The 21236-nt window shown below is 56.6% G+C and overlaps 1 protein-coding gene across 1 annotated transcript in view; it reads right to left on the bottom strand.

Moving 5' to 3' along the window:
- The window catches only part of PAX5 (paired box 5), a 134969-nt gene extending 114526 nt beyond the window's left edge, over positions 1–20443 (bottom strand). The window contains exons 1-5 of the mRNA XM_064404305.1: positions 20151–20443; positions 13550–13715; positions 9121–9318; positions 4936–5000; positions 2544–2672 (exon numbers count right to left, since the gene is read on the bottom strand). Coding sequence (XP_064260375.1) covers positions 2544–2672; positions 4936–5000; positions 9121–9318; positions 13550–13715; positions 20151–20196 — 604 coding nt within the window. The 5' untranslated portion in view covers positions 20197–20443. The remainder of the gene's footprint in view (positions 1–2543; positions 2673–4935; positions 5001–9120; positions 9319–13549; positions 13716–20150) is intronic.
- Between the last annotated feature and the right edge of the window lie 793 nt (positions 20444–21236).

Raw genomic sequence — 21236 nt, 5'->3', positions numbered from 1 at the left:
CATTCAGAAAGCCTTGACTTTCAGACAGGAGATGCTCAGCACTCCCCAAACACGTCAGGTGTCCATCGTGCAGTCAGCACTGCTCACCCGGCCAGCTGCTGCTGCTGCAGTGGAACCAGCCCCTGCACACGTGCTGGCTCAGCTCCGGATGGAGCACTCAGACTGCCACCACTGCACCTGGGGAGGCAACCTGCAGGCAGAGCAGCAAGGTGGCTGCTCTCATGGACACTGCAGCAGCTGCCTGAGTCCCTCTGCCTCATCACAGGACAGCCTGCTCCTCATGCCAGCCTCCAGTAGCATGTCCTTTAACCAAAAGTGAAAGCAACTGATCCCCCACGAAGGCACATCTGCTCCGAGTCCATATTACAGCAGGGGAAAAAATGACACCTTCAGCTACAAAAACCAATAAAGACTGTCTGATTTGGTTTGCCCCTGTTGCTACCCAGCGAGCTCCCCACTGGGTTAAATACTGGTGACATCTGCTAATAAAATGTCAGGAGCGAGGAGAACAAAACTGATTACTGAATTATATCAGGTGCTCAGTGCAGCTGGAAGGGCAAGCCCACCCCACCTCACCCCCAGGCCGAGGGCAAGCAGGACATCTGTAGAGCCTGCACAGGCAGTGCTGCAGGACACATGTGCAGGAGGCAGAGCAGCAGGCACCCACTCCCCACAGCTACAGACAAAGGACAGTGCGAGGGGCTCTCTGCAGAGAGCTCCCCAAGGTCGGGAAATGGTTAAATTAGCTCTGCCACCTGGGCACCCACAGGCCAAAATCGGGTGATGTGCTTCTCCTCCTTACATCAGAGGAATGTACAGCAGATACAGAGCCTTGGGACACCTGCAGGAGCACAATGCACCCACCCTGACCCATCCAGAAGGATCCATCCAGGATAGGGAGGGTGTTATGGGTGCTCCTGGGGTTCCCCCTAACACACAAAGATGTTGGAGCACCTGACTGTGCCTCTCCAGACCTGCAGCCCTGAGCCTATTACAAAAGCAGTTTAAACAGCCTGCTGAGGACAGCATTATTGTCCAGCCCAGGAGCTCAAACCCCATGACTCATCCTGCCAGACTGATGGGGGTTGCTTTAGCAATCACACACGCATTCTGAACGTGAACTGAAAAAAGCTGAGAAGGTTCTCAGCTCTACTTCTGGAACTGCTTTTGCTTTTCAAGGAAGCACTTAATCCCTTTCTCTGCAGTTAAAGCAGTGTCTTCTGACAGGCACCCAAAAAATGGCTCTGTGGAGCCATGTGTATCAATACAGACAGCCTGTCTCCTGACCTGGCTGATAAAATAAAAAACTTCTACCCTACCTGCTTTAATGCATGTATTTAACTATGCATTTATAACCTGGATTTGGAAAAAAAACAGGTGTATAATCACAGAGTTAAGTAACAATGGTATTTTTAGCAAGAACCTGAGCCAAGGAGCTTTATACTTCCACCATCAAATTAGCTCCCATGTGGCTGAAATTGGCCCCCCAGCCTCTTGCAGTTTTTCTCCCAGTTCAGTAAATCTGGGTCTACTCTGCAACCTGATCATGTGTTTCCACTAAAGGATCACAGGCACGTGGCCCTGTTTGTACATCTCAGGCACCAGGCTGCTGATTTCAGCTGTGTTTCCCCCAGGGATGGGGGGTAGGTTGGGGGTGCCACTACAGCTTCAGCCTGCCCCCAGCACCCACCCGCTCCATCCCCGAGGGTTTGGGCAGCAAGGGATCTGCACCTGCACTGTTTGCAGGACCTGCACCAGCAGCAGGAGCTGAGGAACTCCTCAGCGAGAGGCAGCAGGCTGATTCAGCAGGAATCAGCCCTCCTCCACACGCCCTCTGCATCCTCAGCTGGAAAAGCCCCACTACAGCTCTGGTGTCCCCTCTGCTGTACAAAATGTGTCTACAGCCACGGCCTCAGATTCTCCATGTAGGTCCTTCCAAAATGAAAGCAATGCTTTGAACTAAAGGTACTTTAAAAAGACACCAGCAGGGAATTTCTGCTCTTGTACCTTCCACTCCACCTCTGGTGCCTTTCTCTCCAAAACATTGTTTTCAGGAGGATGCAGCACAAAACAGGACGATACACCCTGAGAATCTGAGGAGTGTATCAACAATATCCAACCCCAGCTGGACTGTGCTTCCTTCCACCCTTCCAGAGTGACAAATGTCCCTGGTGAAGCAAGTCCTGAGAGAAGCAGCACAGCAGCTGTCTGTGCAGTTAATTTTCTGCCACTTTGCAGACATTTCCTATTTCAGGTGACCACACAGTCAACACAACTGTGTCTCTTCCCCTATTTCCTGGCAGGAGAGAAAAGTTCCACAGCGTGGAGGAATGCCTGGCTCAAACCTGACACACTGCCATAGCCTTCCAGCACACCTGGACAAGCCCCTGCTCCCGGCCACTGGGTCACTGGGACGGTCCCTGGCTTGTCTGTGACCTTGGCAAGGTTCTGCTGAAGCAGGGCACGTCCAGAGCTGGACACAGCACAGGCACGGAGCAGCAACCCCAGCCCTGCCCAGCCCTGCCAGGGGCCAGCCCCGCTACCTTCATCCCGCTTGCGCTTGTTGCTCTCGGCGCCGGGGGAGGCGATGCCCAGGATGCCGCTGATGGAGTAGGACGAGCCAGCAGAGTCCGTGGTCACCGAGGACACCTGGGTGACTGATCCCGTGGAGGCTGCAAGGCAAGGACAGGCGGTCAGTCGCGGGGCAGCAGGGCCACCAGCTCACCCACAGGCCGCTGTGTCACTAAAGCACACAGACAACACGACGCAGACACGCCGCTGCTTTTGAGGCAGGAAAAAGAAAAGTTTATTTTTTGACTGCAACATTTATAGATTTCCAAAGGTGACAGTGGATTGGAGGGTGAAAATGTCACCTCTCCAATGACACTGGACAAACCAACAGTCTATCAGATTTCTCCTCCTCCATAAAAGAATGCAGAGCAATAAGTTGTTACGGAAAGTGTGCGAGACAGTTTACTACATGAATGCAAAAGAAAATCTTAAAAAATCTTAAAATACATTAGAAAATCTTAAAAAATCAGGGTGACACCGTGGCCCCCGTGGCGTGGAGGAGGTGGGCTGGGGCTCAGCTGGCCATCGTGGCCCCCCCAGCTCAGACAGAGCCCTTATCCACCCAGCCATGTCCAGTCCAGCAGCATGCCACAGTGCAGGGGTGGCAGAGAGGCATGGTCAGCCCTTGCCCCATCACAGGGGTTGGGTCTGTGTGCTAGGGACAGCAGAGGCTTTTCCCTAGCAGCCAGACACCCCATCTCTCACAGTGCTCGGTGGAAAAGCTCCCTGCCTGGGACAGCAGAGGCCTCCCAGTGAGACAGCAGCCCTGCAGGGCAGGCAGAGCCCGCTGGGAACAGCCGTGCAGAGAGAGGAGCTGCCACAAGAGGGTACCCGGGGCAGGAACCTGCTGGGAGCAGAGCACCCTGTGCTGGGCTCTCTGCAGCCTGCCAGATCATGCCACCACCATCTGCCCATGGAGACCTGGCACAGCTGGGGCTGCCTGGGGATGCATGGCTGAGAGACCCTGAGGATCCCAGAAAAATTACCCGACTCCATTATGCATTGGAAGAGCCCTCAGAAAAGGGGGCTGTTTGTGCCCAGCAAGGGCAGTCACTCAGGGGCACTCTGGATGTGCCAGACTGCCCAGCAAACACTGCCCTTGTGCTGCTGGGGTGTCCAAGGCTTCGTGGAAGCAGGCAGAGGAGGCAGCAGCACCACCAGCTCACAGACTGAGCCTGCCCTGCCACGTCCCCACATCCTAGAAATCACCACACACCCAAGGACAGGATGGGGAATACACATGTGGGACCACACCAAAGACCCCCAGGCACACCTCACACATGGAGCAAACCCATGCCAGCAATCCATGCTCCTTCTATCAACTCCAAGCCCCAAGAAACAAGATTTTTCTTCTCTGTTCTTGACTTTTTAAGAAGAGACAGTACTTAAGCCACCACAGTGAGATAAAGGGAGCTTTTCTTCCCCAAGTTCGTTTTGGCATTTTCTGGAGAGAAAGGCTAGGGGTGCAGGGTCAGCAGCATGACTCCTCTGACAAGCTCACAATGCTCAGGCTGCTCTGCACCTCCACTCCCTTTCTCCCAGTGCAGGCCCACCCTTGCCAGGAGAGAAGCAGCAAGCATTTCACCACATCACAGGTGACAACATACAGGCAGAGAGAAGCCAGGGCCCCCCTCCACTTCCTATGAAACAAGGGCTGACCACTGCCCTGACAGGTCTGATGGAACAGGGGCAAGAAGAGAGCAGCCCTGAGCCCCAAATGAGCCCTGCCTGAGCCCCTCCATCCCCGCTGCATTGCAGCACAGGAACACCCACCCTGCTCAGAGAGACACTCAGCCAGGAGAAGGCTGAGGGTGCCTCAGCAGCCTGGGGGTCTCCTCTGGGTCACCCTCCACCAGCAACACCTCCCTCAGGTTGCAGCATCGCTGCTCTGAGGCTGAATTAAAAGTTTCAGAAAGTTTTGCTACCTCTTCACTCAAGACTGCAAGTGCACAAAGAACTATGGTAGGGATGGTTGATAGATGGAAAAAACACATTCAAAACTACTTACTGACTAATGATGCAGAAAATGTTATGAATAAGTATCCCTTTCTTGATTTATTACTTTAATTATCTGACATTCTATAGACCCCTATTAGTGGGGTTTTTTTGGTTTAGATTTCAATTTTCTGTCTCATGGTGAAAGCTATTTATCATAATAATCAGTAAAATTCAAAACCTTTTAGCAGTATTTATAAAATTCATTTACTATGTTCAGCCCTTGGAGAATGACAAAGAAGGCACATTAGCACGTGTGCTGAAGTGTTTTATGCAGAATTATCTGTCCATAAGAATGATTAAAAGTTCTTCAGAATATTTGTAATCCATTATTATTTTTTAATATATTTTAAAAAAAGTTTTCCTTACCTATGCTGTGACTGGAAGCCGGGACCTGCTGGTTGGGTGGCTGCTGCACCTTGGTCCTTATGATCCTGTGAGTAACGCAAAAAACATGACCACTTAGCCAGCATTAGGCGTGCAGTGGCAGGAGGCATTAGACACTATTTTTTCAGTGCAGAATACCTACATCAATATGAAAGATGCCTTTCTGCATATGCTCCCCTCACCACTCACTGAAAGATCACAGTTTGGCAGGGGGACCCAGGAGCACGCTTGTGCCCCCAGCCCCTGCCATTAGAGTCACCAGGGTGACATTCCACAGAGCCACGGAGTGGTTTGGGTTGGAAGGGACAGCAGCAGGTATCTGTGCAGCCCCTGCTCAAGCAGGGTCACCCCAGCTCACCCGGAGCAGGATTGCTGAGTGGCTCTCAGGATTGCACCCGTGTGCTCAGCATGCCTCGGAGCTGGGTGCTTTGGTGCCTTTGGGGAGCCAGGCCCCAGTGCCCAGCAAAGAGCTACCCCCAGCTCTCTGAGCCCCCAGCAGCCTGTACCCCTCCCCAGGGAGCTGGAACCTTCTGAGCCCAAGGGCACAGCAGGCTGAGCTCTGCTCTCCTGGGTGCAGGACACATCTGCAAGGCTGGAGCACACCAGGGGTGGCACTCACATCTAGAGGCACTTGGACACCTTGGGAAACAATGAACTTAGCCAATTGGTTTTTTGTAAGTGTTGGAATAAATGCTAATCTTAAAAGCTGCATTTCTCATCACTGGGTACATGCAGTCGCTGCTCTGATTGACAGTGACATCAGTGAGAAAAAATCCAGAGGCAGATGAAGCAGAAGGCATGTGTGGTGGTGCCTGGATGGACAGAGGGTGTCTGCTGCGAGGGGAGGTTCTGGGAGATGCTGCACACATTATTTACCTGCCCATGTGCCATGAATAAATGACAGACAGGGTCAGAAATACCTCTGTAGGTCACACAGCTCTGCCTCAGGCTGCAGCACAACTGGAACAGGCTGGAAGGAGCCATGCCCTTGGCTCACCACACCCTCCCCAGCCCCAGGCACTGTCACAGCAGCAATGCCAGTGAATATTCCTCTCCCTGTGCCTGACAAACTGCCCCCCATCCCTCCTGCCATGAACTGAAGAGAGGAGAGGAGAGGAGAGGAGAGGAGAGGAGAGGAGAGGAGAGGAGAGGAGAGGAGAGGAGAGGAGAGGAGAGGAGAGGAGAGGAGAGGAGAGGAGAGGAGAGGAGAGGAGAGGAGAGGAGAGGAGAGGAGAGGAGAGGAGAGGAGAGGAGAGGAGAGGAGAGGAGAGGAGAGGAGAGGAGAGGAGAGGAGAGGAGAGGAGAGGAGAGGAGAGGAGAGGAGAGGAGAGGAGAGGAGAGGAGAGGAGAGGAGAGGAGAGGAGAGGAGAGGAGAGTGGGCCTGGGGGTGAACTGGCAGGAATTCACTTGCAGGAATTCACAGCAGCTCCTTGCTGGCAAGCCCCCCACAAGCAGCCCAGGGACCACCACTGGTGACACCCAGCTCCATCCCAGACAAGGAAGCACTGCCGTCCTTCCCCTCCCATTCCCTGGAGGAGTCTGGTGGAGGCTGGCAGGGCTCTGGTGTGCCCACACAGCATCCCTCAGCTGCCAGCCCCAGGGTGGAGCTGCTGGGTGCCAGGCACAGCCAGGAGATGGGGTACAGCAAGAGCCCCAGAGCAGCCAGCCCAGGGTGAGGGGCAGGAGCTGCCGGGACAGCAGCTTTGGTGGGGGAGCACAGCCAAAGAGACAGGGCTCTGTGGTCAAACAGACCACTGCACACGGCTGCCATGGTGAAGAAAGGGTGTCCAGGGCCTGCTGACACACAAACATCTTTATCTCCGGAGGAATGGAGACTGGAGCACTTGAAAGCAGCTGGACAGCTCTCAGCTGATTTCAGCAAAGCTAATCACAATGATTAATTAAGTCTTAACCACACAGACTTGCTTCTGCTATTGAAGAGTGGCCTATTATTAAAATTAATGTTATTAATTAATTATTATTATTATTATTATTATTCACTCCTTCATGGAGGCAGCAGCTCAGACCCGTCTGCTGGAAGGCCCCCTCGGTGGCGGGGATGAGCTGCAGGAATCCATCCCAAACCCCAGCGCTCCACAGGAGCAGCATCAGCACCGTGGCAGGGGACAGCTCAGCCCCGGCCCCAGGGACAGGGACAGAGAGACGGCAGCGCAGCAGGGCAGGAGCCCCCAGCGAGATCAGGCTCAGGCTGGTGCTGACCAGCAGCCCCCGTCTGCACCTCAGTGCTGAACAAGGATATTGTGGGCAGGGACCTGCATCCTGCAAAGCCCCAAAGCATGCACTCAGTGTTAAACACGAGGATAAACCCCACAGACTGCTGGAACTGTTGGATTCAGCGCTAAAGCCAAGAGTTCTGATGTGAATTTCAGGTTCTTTGCCACATTATTGTTCAGTCTGGGTTTTCACGATGAGCTCCTAAGATGGCAAAAACAATTCTCTGGGCAAACAGATTGACTCAAACAGATTGCATGCATTTCTTAAAAGGGATGGCAAACCTTTGAGAAAAGGAGATCTTAGCTGGAGTCACAAGCAGATGAGAAAGAATTAGATTTACAGCCAAAACTTGGTGAGTGATCATGAGCTGGGTTTCTAATGCAAGGGCAGTAGGGGTGTGGGCATTGTGAGTGTGGAAGCATACTAGGACACAGCAAGAGGAACAGGGAAACTGGCTCAAAATGTGACTGGAAGCTACCTAAATCTCCCTTTTACCTAGAGCTGTGACTGCCCTTTTTGGTAGTTTTTTGGAGGACGTGTGATGTTCTCCTACACAAGAGGACTGCTTGCAACAGCCATGCTTCTCTCATGAGTCATTGACATTAATGGAAGCAGAGCTTTTCCTTAGGTGTTTGATATTTTCCTTTGGTTCTCCTGGTGTCTGCAATATTTCTCAAACCCTCTTTAAACTGAAGACGCCACATCCATAGAGTTACTGCTGAGGCTCTGGAGCCCCCAAGGCAGGGGCTCCCAAGCAGCAGAGGCTGCACGTGGGCTGACCCATTTTTCCCTGTAATTCCACCACCACATGACTCGAGATTCAGCCCGTGCAGGCAGAGGCTGCACTCTCCCCTCGCGCTGGGGAAGCCGCTCCGGCTGCTCGAGCGGCAGCTCCATGAATGCAAATCAGACTGGGATAGCCAATAAAAGAATATTGCATCAATTTATTTCACGTCTGGACGCAAATGAGAGATTTTATAGCGAGCTGCATTCAAAGAATTTGCATGCAGTTGCACAAGTGAAAACCATCTCACCGGCGTGGTGAGAAGGAAGCCCAGGACAGAGTGAAAATCAACAAACCCCGCTTGCCAGGGCCTTGGGTGCCCAAAAGCTCTGCTATGCGGGTGTTCATCTCTTACTTGTGCTCTGGCAGGGCTGGAGATGTCTCACGTAGTATTTCACTGGGTTTTTCCAGCCTTATACATCACTTGAGTCAGGAGGAAGCCGTGGGCACAGAAGGTGTATGGACAAGGCAGCAGGCTAGAGCCTAACCAGGCCTCCTGTGAGCCCAGCCCCGACTTGCAAAGCCATGGCAAAACACCCAAACATGGGACTCAGTCTCCAAATGAGATTCCCCTGCATTTTCACAAAAGCAATTCCAGGCCACTTAAGTTCCCCAACACAAAAAGCAGACAGTGAGGCCCTCAGACACTACCAACCGAATTCGCCCATTGCTATTCACACTGAACACAGGCCTGGGCCAACACCAGCAGCACCACTCGTGTGTCAGGTGACAAAATGGCACCTCAGGCCCATGCCTTGGGTCCTTTCTTGCCCAGGTGACTGCCACCCTCCTCAGTGGCCGCCTGAGCTTCCCCCTGGGCAAAGCCTGTGCCACTGAGCCCTCACCCACGGAGCACAACAGGGGCTGTGCTCGTAGCAAACACACAGGGTCACTCCCAGCAAGGCCCTCCCGCTCACAAACTGGGGGAGGATGGAAGAGGAGCACAGGCTGGCAGAAGGACCTGCCCACTGCCAGGAAACCCTGATCCTCCGCGGTGCTTCAGCCAGCCCACAGCTGCTCCCGCAGCGCCGCGGGGAACAGGGGAGCTGCTTTCCTTACCAACAGCCCCGAGCTCACACCCTGCTCAGCAGGGCCGAGCTGGCAGTGCCTCCCCGGAGCATCCCACCCCAGAGCACCTCCAGCTGTACCTGTTAATGGAGCTGACGCTGGGCACGGTGTCGTTGTCACACACCCGCTCAGCCAGGAGTCTGTCCCTGATCTCCCAGGCAAACATGGTGGGATTTTGGCGTTTGTACTCTGCAATTTTTTCAACGACTTTGGGTGTGGCGACCTTTGGTTTTGATCCTCCAATCACTCCAGGCTTAATGCTCCCGGTTTCGTAATACCTGGGACAACATCCAAAACAAAGCTTTGGTTATCACACACAGGCAGAGAACATGCTCTGAGATTTACAGAGAACATCATTTCAAGGTAACCAAACCCCAGCAAATCCTGAGATACATCTTCACTTTCACATACACATTTCCTGCCTGTGTGGTTCTTTATCACCTAATAGATTAACTTATAGTAATTGGAATTGGGCCTCAGGATACAATATATATTTTTCTGTAATAGCAAGACAAAAGAAACAACGCAAGATTAAAGGGCATGCTGAGATCCAAAATTAACTGAAAATGTGTGTTATTAATCAGCAGTACTGGCAATAATAGAAACAAATCACACCAAAGACCACTTTTTGCAGTGGACTCTTTTGTAGCAAATTACTGTTTTTACAGAAATGTTGTCATTAATATCTACAGCTTGTTATGATTCAAAGTGAAATGAAGGCTAGATATTGTATTTTATTTGCACCTCTGGAAGAAACGCACCAGCATATCTTTTTCCTGTTTTACAATTTCAATATGCATTTTATGGTTTTAATAGCTCATGTTTTTCCAAATGTATTCTTTTCGTCATTGTGTTTTCAGTAGTTTCAATAGAAATTTTGAAGGGCAGGGAGCTGCTCATGCCCCGGAGGGGCCCAGCTGAGGCAGGGCTGGTTCCTGTGAGCAGGGCTTCCTCGGGTGCAGCATCCTCACCACCAGCAGCAGCTCTGCTGGTGCCATGCCCCACGACAGGTGGAGAATGGGATCCCCAAACCAACACAAATCGGACCGATTTCTCTCATGTACATCACACAGGATCAAGTGCTTCTGGTAGCTCTGCCACAACACACGGCAGCTGAGACCCCTGCCCTGCAAGCCTCCCCTGTAGCACATCCTGAGCTGCTGCTGAGAGCCCAGGGCACATCTCCCGTGCTCAGGGCCAGAATGGAGACCAGGAGGAGACTGCATTCCTCCGTGCTGCAGTCAGGGCAGGCTCCACACGGGAGGCTCTCTCGCAGCCCTGAACTCACTTGTATCTTGTGGATTTTCACACGACCAGACGAGAAATAAACCCCAGCTAATAAGCCACCACCCCGGCTGCCCTAATCCTGCTCCCCCTTTCACACAGAGCAGCCTCTCACCCAGGTGCCCACCGAGCTGTGCCTGCAGCAGCTCAATCACAACTGCTCACTGCTCTCTGCCCAATTCCTAGCTCAGGAAAAACTCCCAACCAAGATAAAACTGCTTATTAATGTATTTTCCCTGCAACTATCTGACATAACCATTATAAAAATTTAAAAAAAAAAAAAATCTCCCATCTTTTAAGCCTGAGCAGAGCACAAACAGTCTGCACAGCCAAAGTCTGCCTCCCTGCCTCCCTGAAACATGCAATCATGTTCATCAGATTTTTGCCTGGCTACTCCTTCTCAGTGCTTCTGGGAGAGCTCTGTGTGCACGGCCTAAAATTCCTTTAAAGAAACTGACACCAAATTGTTCATACATGTTCTCAGATACTTTGTGTGCAAACGTTGACTCAGGCCTTTGAGTCTCCATGAGCCATTTATGCAACATTAACAACGGCAAGCGTTGAGTGTTAGAGATGGATTAACAATCCCGCTGCCCCTAAATGCTGCCAGCTTTAAGGCAGAGGGGGAAAATTTAGTTCCCCTTGCACTTCCATGAGGATGTCACAAAACAATGGCAAACATGGCCCATAAACCTTCTAAAATCTTACACCTCTAGCCTCAAAACCCTGAAGCTGATGTTGCTGGCACCACTTCTTTGAGGAGGATGCGGAACGCTGCCAGGCGACACCGCAAATGCTACCAGACAACAATCACAGTTTTCCTAGATCTAGTCAAAATTGTGGCTTTCACAAATGTTTCTTAGTGCTTTCCTGCAGCAGTGCCCGTGGTCAGTGCCCTGCAGTCCAGGACAGCCTGGCCAGGACGAGCAGTCCCAAGAGGAATGACGCTGTGCCTGTGCGTGGCTGCTGGCACGGTGGGACAGGCAGAGAGGGCCCTTGCCTGGGCAGTGCTGCAGGTGTGATCAGCTCACCTGGGCACAGCTCTGTGCCTGCAGGGCAGCAGGACCTCTGCTCTGGACGGCTCTGAGCTCTGCCCACGTCCTGCTCCCAAGGCTGGCCAGGCACAGAGAGCCCAAGGAGGGCTGGCCCTGGAGGGAGGTGCCGGGCTGAGCCCAATCCCTCCCTGCACCCCCGTGGGGACAGTCCTCACCCTGCCCTGTCACCAGCATCCCCTGCTCTCCCCCAGCAGCCACAAGGCCTGCAGGCTGCACGGCTCCTCCATCTCCATTCCAAAGGCAGGGATTGCTGCAGCCAGCGCTATTCCGTGTGCATCAGGCCAGGGCCTCCTGCTTCAGAGAGCTGCAAAGGCAGGTTAGGGTGGGCACCACCACAGCACCCTCCTCCGAGGGTTAACAGCTTCACTCGCCCTGCAACAGCTGGCTACCTGCCTCTGGGTGGATTTTTAAAACTGCATCTAGTACTGAATAATTCTGATGATAAAATTCCAAATGCAAGGATTTATCACAAGGATTCCCACTTTTCACACACATGCACACATACAAGAAAACATATACACACAGAGATGCAATTACAGAGACATTCTACCCACTGTAATTATTAGTTAGGAAAATAATGAGCTATGAAATTCCAATTTATTGTTGACAACTTTAATGACAGAGATCTGGAACCTCACTCTGAGCTCCATAGTGCAAATATGCCTAACAGCAGACCTGATTGCCAAAAGTAAAACCACCAGACTTTTGCCTGGTGGGTAAATGGATCGCCTGTTCCCAAGCTGTGTGCTGGTCCTGATGGGAGCTGGTGGCAGCTCCAATGCAACAGTGAGCACCAGCAGGCCAGCCAGGCAGGGGCAGGAGCAGGAGCAGGAGCAGGAGCCCGTGCTGGCTGCAGTAACTGAGGGAAAGAGCCCGTGCTGGGCAGCCAGGGAAAGCTCTCCTCTCCACACTAGTTCAAGGTGTTTGTGAGCTCAAAACTCCAGCAGGAGAGGGGCGTGCAGGCTGCAGGGAAGGCACATCCCAGTCAGGAGGGACGGGAAGAGGCTCTGCACTGCTGCTCACAGCTCGGGCAGGCACAGGGAAGGTGGAAAACAGCCACAAGGACTGCAAAACTGGCACCTGTGGTCTGACAGATCTGAGCACTAACACGGCCACGGATTGATCAACACATCCCCCATGTGCTGCTACAAATTAAATGCCTTTCCTCTTTGCAGCCAGGCTGCATCCAGGGAAGCGCGTTTGTTAAGAACAGGAAAAAAAATTAAAATAAAAATAATAAAATGCTAAAAAATGAAATTAACTGTGAAATCACAACAAACAAGGCCATAATTAACTTTTCCAGGTGATAAAGAAAAATGTTTTTTTAAAAAAAAAAATTCCCCTTCTTATATAAGTTGCCCAAGTCTGTAAGAATACCTGGGGTTCAAAACCATTTGAAAATGGTAATTTACACAAATTAGGTTGAGGTTTGCAGAGAAGATTAAGAAATGAAAAAGGGAAAAAGCAAGTATGGCATTTTTTACCTGAATCTACACCAAATTTTAAACACAATCAGGAAATAATATTAATTCTGTGTTGAATATCCTGTTGCCATAGTTTTTGGAGCAGCTCGTGGCCGAACAGAGAGCTACTCCCAAAGTAGCCAAAATATCTTTAAGATGGTTACCAGTTACTCATGGTGTTCTGTACTCTCGTAATCAAGACTGGAAAAAAGAGGTTTAATCATAAACAATGGGATAGATTGCAGAATAGCTTGCATGAATGCACATGCCGCAATACTGATGAAATATACAATGACAATATTGTTTAAAAAGAGTTCTACTCAGGAAGCAAAACAAGCAATTTCCACAAGTTCTACCTTTTTTTCACATTTTGGTGAATATGACTCCCAGATTTCCCTTCCTGTTCGGAGCAGACTGGTGCAGGACATACACTATAGATACACACACACACACATATATATATATGTATATATATAGCAGATACTGATGGCATTCTGCACTTTGCACTGGAATTACAAGCTGTGACAGGGGTAACAAGACCTGCGGATATTGGCTGTTTCTTTGCACATCAGGCACACAAAACCACGACCCCTGAGGAGTCGCTGCCCTCACTGGACTGCTCGCCTGTTGGTCTGCAGCCTCCAGGTCCGGGGCCGGCTCCCACCCTTTCCTCCCGGCGGACACAGAAGGTTTCCGTCCCCCTTTACCTGCCGAGTATTTTGCTGACGCAGCCGTGGCTGACGCGGAGCTGCCGGGAGATGTCACACGGCCGGACCCCTTGGTGGGCGAGCTCCACGATCCTTTGGCGAACGACATCTGGGAGGGGGCGGCCGTTCACAAAAACACCCCCCAGCTGATTGACGCCTCCGTGTCCTGGAACACACGGGGAGGGGGACAGGGCAGGACAAGAGCCGTGTGAGAGTTCCAGCGGTCCCGGCAGGGCACGGCCCCGGGGCCGGTCCGCTTGCCCCGGAGCAGGTGAGCTCGCCGCCGCAGCGGCACTTCGCTGGAGGGCAGAGCCCCCTGCCCCAAGGGGAGAGCCCGCGAGGAGCCCCTCGGTCCCACCCTCCTCCCGGAGCCGCGGCACCAGCTCCGGGGCTGTCCCGCGGAGCGGAGGATCCGCGGAGCCCCTGGCTGGGAAAGCAGCAAAAATGAGGCTGGGGGAGCCCTCAGCCCGCACACTGCCCCTGCCTGAGCGCAGAAAGACACCTGAAATTAAACACGCTGCGCTTTGTTTTGGCTGTCCCCAGATGCCTTGAATTAATCGGGTGGGGGAAGGGGAAAATGGAGGAAAAAATAGAGAAAAAAAAGGGAGAGAAGGAGAGAGAGATAGAGAGAAAGACAAGAAAAACAGACAGACAGAAAGACAATAAAGACAGAAAGAGAAAGAAAGAAAGAAAGAAAGAAAGAAAGAAAGAAAGAAAGAAAGAAAGAAAGAAAGAAAGAAAGAAAGAAAGAAAGAAAGAAAGAAAGAAAGAAAGAAAGAAAGAAAGAAAGAAAGAAAGAAAGAAAGAAAGAAAGAAAGAAAGAAAGAAAGAAAGAAAGAAAGAAAGAAAAGAAAGAAAAGAAAAGAAAGATTCTGCTACTAGAATGTTAGAATTTACAGCTGTCTTGACTGATGTTATGATCCCACAAATAAAACAGGAAGACTTGGGCAAGCCCAGTATATGGCTCCTTTTTGAGCAGATTTTCACAGCTCCCGTTTAGCAAAGTGAATTCTATATCTGAAGGGATACAGGACCCACTTGGAGGAACAGCAGTGAAGCTGTGCAAACCCCATGAACACACATTAATACCCCGTACTAGCAGGCAGTATAATTAACCCTTACGTTGTTATTCATCCAACTACTTATATTAGAGAGGGGTGGAGAAGCTAAAAACAAGCCATAGACATAGCACAGATGCCAATTCTGGAACAAAAGTAATACATAAAATGTCTGTTTAAGCAGGAGTGGAACTGTACTGACTAAGGTGGCAAGCCAAATGCCTCAGCGTTTAAAAAAAAAATGAATACAGAGCTATTTTTATTTTAATCTTGTTCTCTCACTATTGATAAACTGCTGTCAAACTTTGCAAACACCTTTCAGCACGTAATGAACCCGCATGAAAGAGGTGATGTTGGAGGCTGTGGCGAGCAGGCAGGAGCCTGCTCTGCCCTCGGCGGTGCGGGAGAGGCGGAGTGCCAGCGGCCCGCGCTGCCCCGCCGTGCGCGGCACCGGACCCGGCCGGGGGGCCCGCCCGCAATCCGAGCCCGGCTCCTCAGGGCTCCACGTGCGAGGAATCGCGCGGTTCGAGTGGGAAAATGCTGTGGTGGTGGTGATCGGGCAAGGGGGGAAGGAGGGAAAGTAAGGAGAAAGAAGGAAAGGGAGGAAGTAAGGAGAAGGGAAGGAAGGGAGTGAGGAAGGAAGGGAGTGAGGAAGGAAGGAAGGGAGGAAGGAAGGGAGGAAGGAAGGGAGGAAGGGAGGAAGGGAGGAAGGGAGGAAGGGAGGAAGGGAGGAAGGGAGGAAGGAAGGAAGGAAGGAAGGAAGGAAGGAAGGAAGGAAGGAAGGAAGGAAGGAAGGAAGGAAGGAAGGAAGGAAGGAAGGAAGGAAGGAAGGAAGGAAGGAAGGAAGGAAGGAAGGAAGGAAGGAAGGAAGGAAGGAAGGAAGGAAGGAAGGAAATTAGATAAAAATAAAAAGAAACGAAAAGAACGGGAAGAAAAGGGTAGAGAAGGCATCGTTAGGACATGCTTCCTCGGGGAGGGGGCCGACTCTAGCCCTGGAGCCGTCCCCAGTCCCCGGAGGCAGCCGGGCCTGCCCAGGCCGGGAGCAGCGACCCTCCAGGCGCATAAACAAAGGCTGGGGCCACGGCCGTCCCTCGCCGCAAGCCCGCCACAGCCCGGGCAGCGGCGGCGCTCCGGCGCACCGGGGCCGGGCCGCGCTCCCCGGCAGCTGCTGCGGGCCGGGGGCCCCGTCGGGCCGGGGGCTGCTGCAGCGGCGGGGCGTCGGGCTCCGTGCGGGGACGGGGCAGCCGCCGCAGGGAGCGGGACGGGAAGAGGCTCGGGGCTCTTTCGGGAGCGGGGAGCCCCGGTGAGGGGTCCGCGGGCCCGGCCCAGAGCCGTGGTGCAGGCGGGCCGGGCGGGGAGCGAGGGAATGCGGAGGGAGGCCGTCCCGGGGCCCCGCCGGCCGGCTCGGGGCCGCTCCGAGCGTGCCCGGCCCTCCTCGCGGCCAGCGGCTCTGCCCACGCGGGACGGGCGAGCAGCGGGGACCGTGCCGCCGACAGAAGGCACCGAAATCTCGCTCGGGACCGCCCCGGCCCCGGCCACCGCTCCCCGTGGCCGCGCTGCCACCTCGCTCCTCCCGCTGCCGCCGGCTCCCCGTCCTCCTCCGCCTTTCTGCAAGGGGGTCCCGACCCCACGTCCCCCCCCCCCGCCCCCGAGGAGCCGCGGGTGCGGAGGTCGTTCGGCAGCAAATGACCTCGGAGGCTTCCCGGCCGCGGTCGGGACCGGAGAAAAGGCTCCGGCGTTTCGGTTTTATTCCTTCTGTTTGCCCAGAAATTCCTGAGGACGGCATCGATCTTCCGCAGCCGCGAATGACGGCGGCGGCGCCGCCGCAACCCGCCGCGCCGCTCCGGCCCGGGGCTGCGGACCCGTGCGCTCCGGTTCCGCTGGCCACGGGGGCGAGGGGCGCCCCGGCCCGGGGGATTCCGCCCGCCCCCAGCCCGCCCCCGCCCCGCACGCAGCGGGCTCCCCGACCTCAAAGTTCGCCTCGGAAAAAAAAGTGATTTGGTTTAACGGCGGGAGAGAAATGAAGGCGGAGGTCGGAGGCTTCGCTGCCGCAGAGGGAAAGTCCGATTTCACCGGGGCGGCAGCGCCCGGCCCCGCACCGTCCCGGCTCTGCACGGCCCCGGCAGCCGAGCGGCGAAACAGCGATGGGAAACGGGCGGATTAACCGGGAGCGCGGGGAGGACAAGGGACGGAGGGAGGGAAGCTCCGGCTCCGGAGCTCGGTGGCTTATTTTGCAAATAAATTTCTTTGAGCCGAAAGGCTGCGGTGCACCGGGAAATGAGATTAGTTCTACCTTAAATTCCCTCGCAATCTCTCGCCGTAATGCAGCGTTTAACGCGCCGTGAGAGAAGATGTCATTTCACATAACGCTGTGCTAATGGATAAGTCTTCCCCGACCTCTCAAGCACAACAAATCTCGGGCGAGCCCATGGCTCACGACCTGTTAACTTCGCCGGCCGCCCGCTCCGCCGCCCCGCGCCGCCAGCGTCACGCCATTCTTGCCGTTTAAAAAGACAAAAATGTCCCCTCCAGCCCCGCTCCTCGTCTTCCGCATTACTTCAATTTGTTCCGGTATTTTTGGGGGGCTTCTATTTGTTTCTTTAGGGGTTTTAGTTGTTGAGGGGTTTCTTTTGTTGTTGGGTTTTTTTTTGTCTTTACTTCCAATTAACGAATTTCAAAATTTCGAAAAAGAGAAAGAATATCGTGCAGCAAACTTTTCCGTTCGTCGGAAACACCCGGCGGCTTTTACATTTGATGTAGGGAGAAAAATAACCACACACGCATGTAACACCAGCGTGCGTTCCTCCCCGCACCCGAGCGCGCGTCCCCGCGTACCGACGGCTGTGCCCACGTCTAGCGGCGTGCTCGTGGACCCACCCGCACCGAGGCACCGGCTCGTCCTCCCCGGGAGAGCAGCCCCGGCCGCCCCGGGGTGCGGCGGGCACCCGGCACGGCCCGCGGCCATCGCGCGGAGCCCGTCGCGGCCGCTCGCACAAGGGGAAGGGCAGCCACTTACTGTGCATCGCTGCGAACGGGTCGTGCTTACAGTGTATTTCCATCGGAGCGGTCCGGGCCGGGCGGCCGCGCCGGGCTGAGCTCGATCCGCCGGCGGCGCTCGGGCTGAGGGAGGGAGCCCGCGGGAAAAGGACGGAGACCGAGCAGAACCGAGCAAACAAATTTAAAAAAAAAAACCCCAAACAAGCACATAAAACCAAAACAAAATAAAAAATATAAAAACAACCAAAATACCCAAACCGGACGAAACAAACAAAAAAAGGGGAAAAAAATTAAAAATTAAAAAAAATGAAAAAGGGAGAGAAAACCAAAAAAGGGGCGAAAAATAAAACAGAACGAAATCCCTCAAAAAGCGAAGAGTCCTGCCGCGTGGCGGGTGGCGGTATCCAAGAGCGCTGGCCGAAGGCGGCTGCCGGCGGGCTCCGTCGGGGGCGGCGGAGCGCCCGCCCCGGGCTCAGCGCCGCTCTCGGCGCTCGGCGGGCGCTGCCGGTGCGCGGCACCGGCCGCGGGGCTCCGGGGCGTCCCCGGCCGCGAGAGGGGCGAGCGCCTCTGTCCGGCGGCGCGGAGCCCGGCGCTGCCCGCCCGACGGCTCTTTGTGCTGGCGGTGCCGGCGGCTGCGCGGCGGCGGCGGCGGCGGCCGGGGCGGGCGGCGGCGGGGGCGGGCGCCCCGTCCGCGGGGCTCGGTCCCGGGGCGGCGGCGCGCTCCGCCTGTGCCGCCCCCCGCCGCGCCGCTCGCAGCAACTCGCGGCGCCGGGCGGGGCGGCGGCGGTGGGCGAGGGCAGCGGCGGGGGAAGGTGTGCGAGAGGGCGGGGAGCGGGATGGGGGCCGGGCTCGCCGCGGCCCCGCGGGACCGGGCCGCCCCGTCAGCGGCCGCCGTCCGACCTGCGGCGCCGGCGCGGCGCGACCATCGCTGCCCGCCCGCCGGGGCCGCGGCGCCCCCTCCCCTCTCCGCGTCCCCGCGCCTCCCTGCCCTCCGCCCGCCGCGGCCGCCGGGGCGCCGCGCCTGCCGGGCTCGGGGAGCGCCCGGCGCTGCCGGCCCGGGGCCGCGCCGCTGCCGCCGGGGCGGGGCTCGGGCCGCCGGGGCGGGGCTTCGGCCGGGCGGGGCGGGGCTTCTGCCGGGTGGGGCGGGGCTTGGGCCGTGCCGGGGCGGGGCCGGGCCCGGGCCGCCCCCCCGCGGCCCCGCCCCGCAGCCCGCGCGGGCCGCGCAGCGCGCGCGGAGGGGGCGGGGCGGGCGGCGCTTCAGCACCGCGCGGGCGGACAGCGGCGGGGGCGGGGCCGGCCCCGTCGCTCAGCGCCGCAGCCAATCGCAAAGTTGCGCTGCCGGCGCCCCGCATTGGCCGGCGGGCGGCGGCGCGGCCTATTGGCGGGCCGCGAGCCAGTGAAGCGCGGGGGGCGTGGCCGCGGCCACTCGTGAGGGAGCCGCGGGTGGGGCCGGAGCCCGCGGGGCCCCGACGGCCCGGCCCGGCCCGGCCCCGCTCCCCGGCCCCGCTGCGCTCCCACGCCCGGCCGCCGCCTGTCCGGACCGTGGGTCCCGGCAGCTCGGGTCTCCGCCCGTTCTCCCGCCGGGGCCCGGCAGCGGCGGGTTCGCCTCGGGCCGCCCCGCGGCGGAGCTGCTCCGCCGAGCCCCCGACGGGCCCGGGGTGTCCCTGGCCTCACGGAGCCCGGCGGCGCGGCTCTGCTGTCCGCCCGCATGTTCCCCACGGGGGTCTGTGAGCGTGCGGGAGCGCTTCCTTCCCCCGAGCCGGGGCGAGACCCCCGGCCCGCGGCGCCCCTGGGGCACGGCGGCAACGGGGCCGCGCCGCTCCCGTCCCTGTGCGGCGCGGGACGGGCGCCCGCTGCGGCCGGGCGGGCGCGGGCCGAGCTTTCGTTGAAGTGGGAGCTGCGCGGCCGGAGGACGGCGGGGCCGGAGCCCGCGCAGCCCCGCAGCCAGCCCGGCTCCGTGCTCCCCTCGGGCTGCCGTCGGGGCAGGCCGGGCCGGGCCGGCAGCGCCGTCCTGCGCGGAGGGGACGGGCGGGCCGGGAGACCGGCTGACACCGTGCCGGGCTCCGTGCTGCCGCGCCCCTCGTGCTTCTGCTCACCCGGTGCTGAGGTGCCGACCCGGCCAGCTCCCTGCAGGGCAGAGGCGGCACGGGCTCGGAGCGCCGTCCCGGCCCCGGCAGCGCTGCCGGCGCTGCTGCCCCTGCGGCCGGCCCCGCTCCCGGCCGCGCCGTGAAATGCCTTATCGATTAAACGATTATTCAGGCGATTTAACTAATAAAAGGCCCCATCGATCGCTTCGAAATTGCATTCCGCCACCCAGCCGCCAGGCCGCCTCCGCGCCCCGCAGCGCCCGCCGGGACGCGGCTCCGCGGCCCCGCCGCTGCCCGCTCCCGGTGCCGTGCCGCGGCCGCGGGGCCAACGGGCGCCAGGCTGCCTCCGCACGGTGCCGGCCGCCCCGCACTCGCGGCGAGCCGCTCCCACCCCGCCCGCTTCTGCCCCCCTGGCCCGCGGGGCCGCCGCGCTCCCCGCCGCCCCGGCCCCAGTCCCACCTGTGCGGCCGGCTCGAGGCGTCGCGTAGCTTTTCTCCAGCTCCATTCCGGCTCCTGAGGACTTCGGGAAACGGAGGCAAGAAAAAGTTTCCACGTCGTATTGCAACGTCTTCCTTTTCCCTCCTTTTTTTTTTCCTTTTATTGTTTTGTGTTCTTTTCTCTTTTCTTGTATTTTTCCGTTTTTCTTTTCCTCCTTTCTGTTTTCTTGTCTTTTCTTCTCTTTTCTTCTTTATTTTGTTTTTCCCCCTTCTTTCCTTTATTTTCCTTCTTTATTTTTTCTCTTTTTCTCTTTCCTTTTTTTTTTCTTTTCTTTTTTTTTTTTTTTTGTGAGGGGCTCTCTCAGGTTGGAATAATTCAACTCTTCCGCTCCCCGCCGAGCTTTTGCAGCTGATCACTGAGCTGAAACTAAACGTTTTAGGTGGAAAAAAGCCTCTGAAGGAACCGTGAAATGATTAAGAAACTAAAGAGCTCCTCGCCATGTGAGATCATGTCCTGTTCTCTAAAACATCACAAGATGTCCCCAGACGCAGCCAAAACCCAGGAAAACTCTGACACGTTCTGTAGCGGGAATCAAAGTTTGCTCGCAGCCGGCCGCCCCCCGAGCGCTCCGCCGCCCCGGCAGCGGCGCCGGCACCTGCCCGTTGTGCCGCCGCTGCCCCAGCCCGTCACCAACTTTTCAGCAGCCCGACTTCCCCTTCCCGGGCCGGGGTGACGCTGCCGCCCCCGGGGCCGCGCTCCCCGCCGGGCCGGGCCGCCGCAGGGGCGGGACAGCAGCCCGGGGGCGGCGGGGAGCCCCCCGCATCCCTGCGGGCCTGCCCTGCCCTTTCCCCTCGGCAGGGACAGCCCCTGCGCTGCGGCGGGCACAGGGCAGCGGCGGCAGGATTGTCCCGGCCCGGGGCAGGATTGTCCCGGCCCGGGGCAGGATTGTCCCGGCCCGGGGGCTTCACCGGGCTTCCTCCCCCCGCGCCTCCCGTTCACGTGGCGGATGCAGACCCACGGCCGCGAGCGAGCGTGGAGAGAGTTAAAGGGAAAAAACCACGCGGCTTCGACCGCTCACAGGTTTATTGGTTTATTTTCCAGCAAAAC

This window comes from Passer domesticus, chromosome Z (genome assembly GCF_036417665.1).
Source record: "Passer domesticus isolate bPasDom1 chromosome Z, bPasDom1.hap1, whole genome shotgun sequence".
Lineage (NCBI taxonomy): Eukaryota > Metazoa > Chordata > Aves > Passeriformes > Passeridae > Passer > Passer domesticus.
This window is presented reverse-complemented; position numbering and strand designations above follow the sequence as displayed.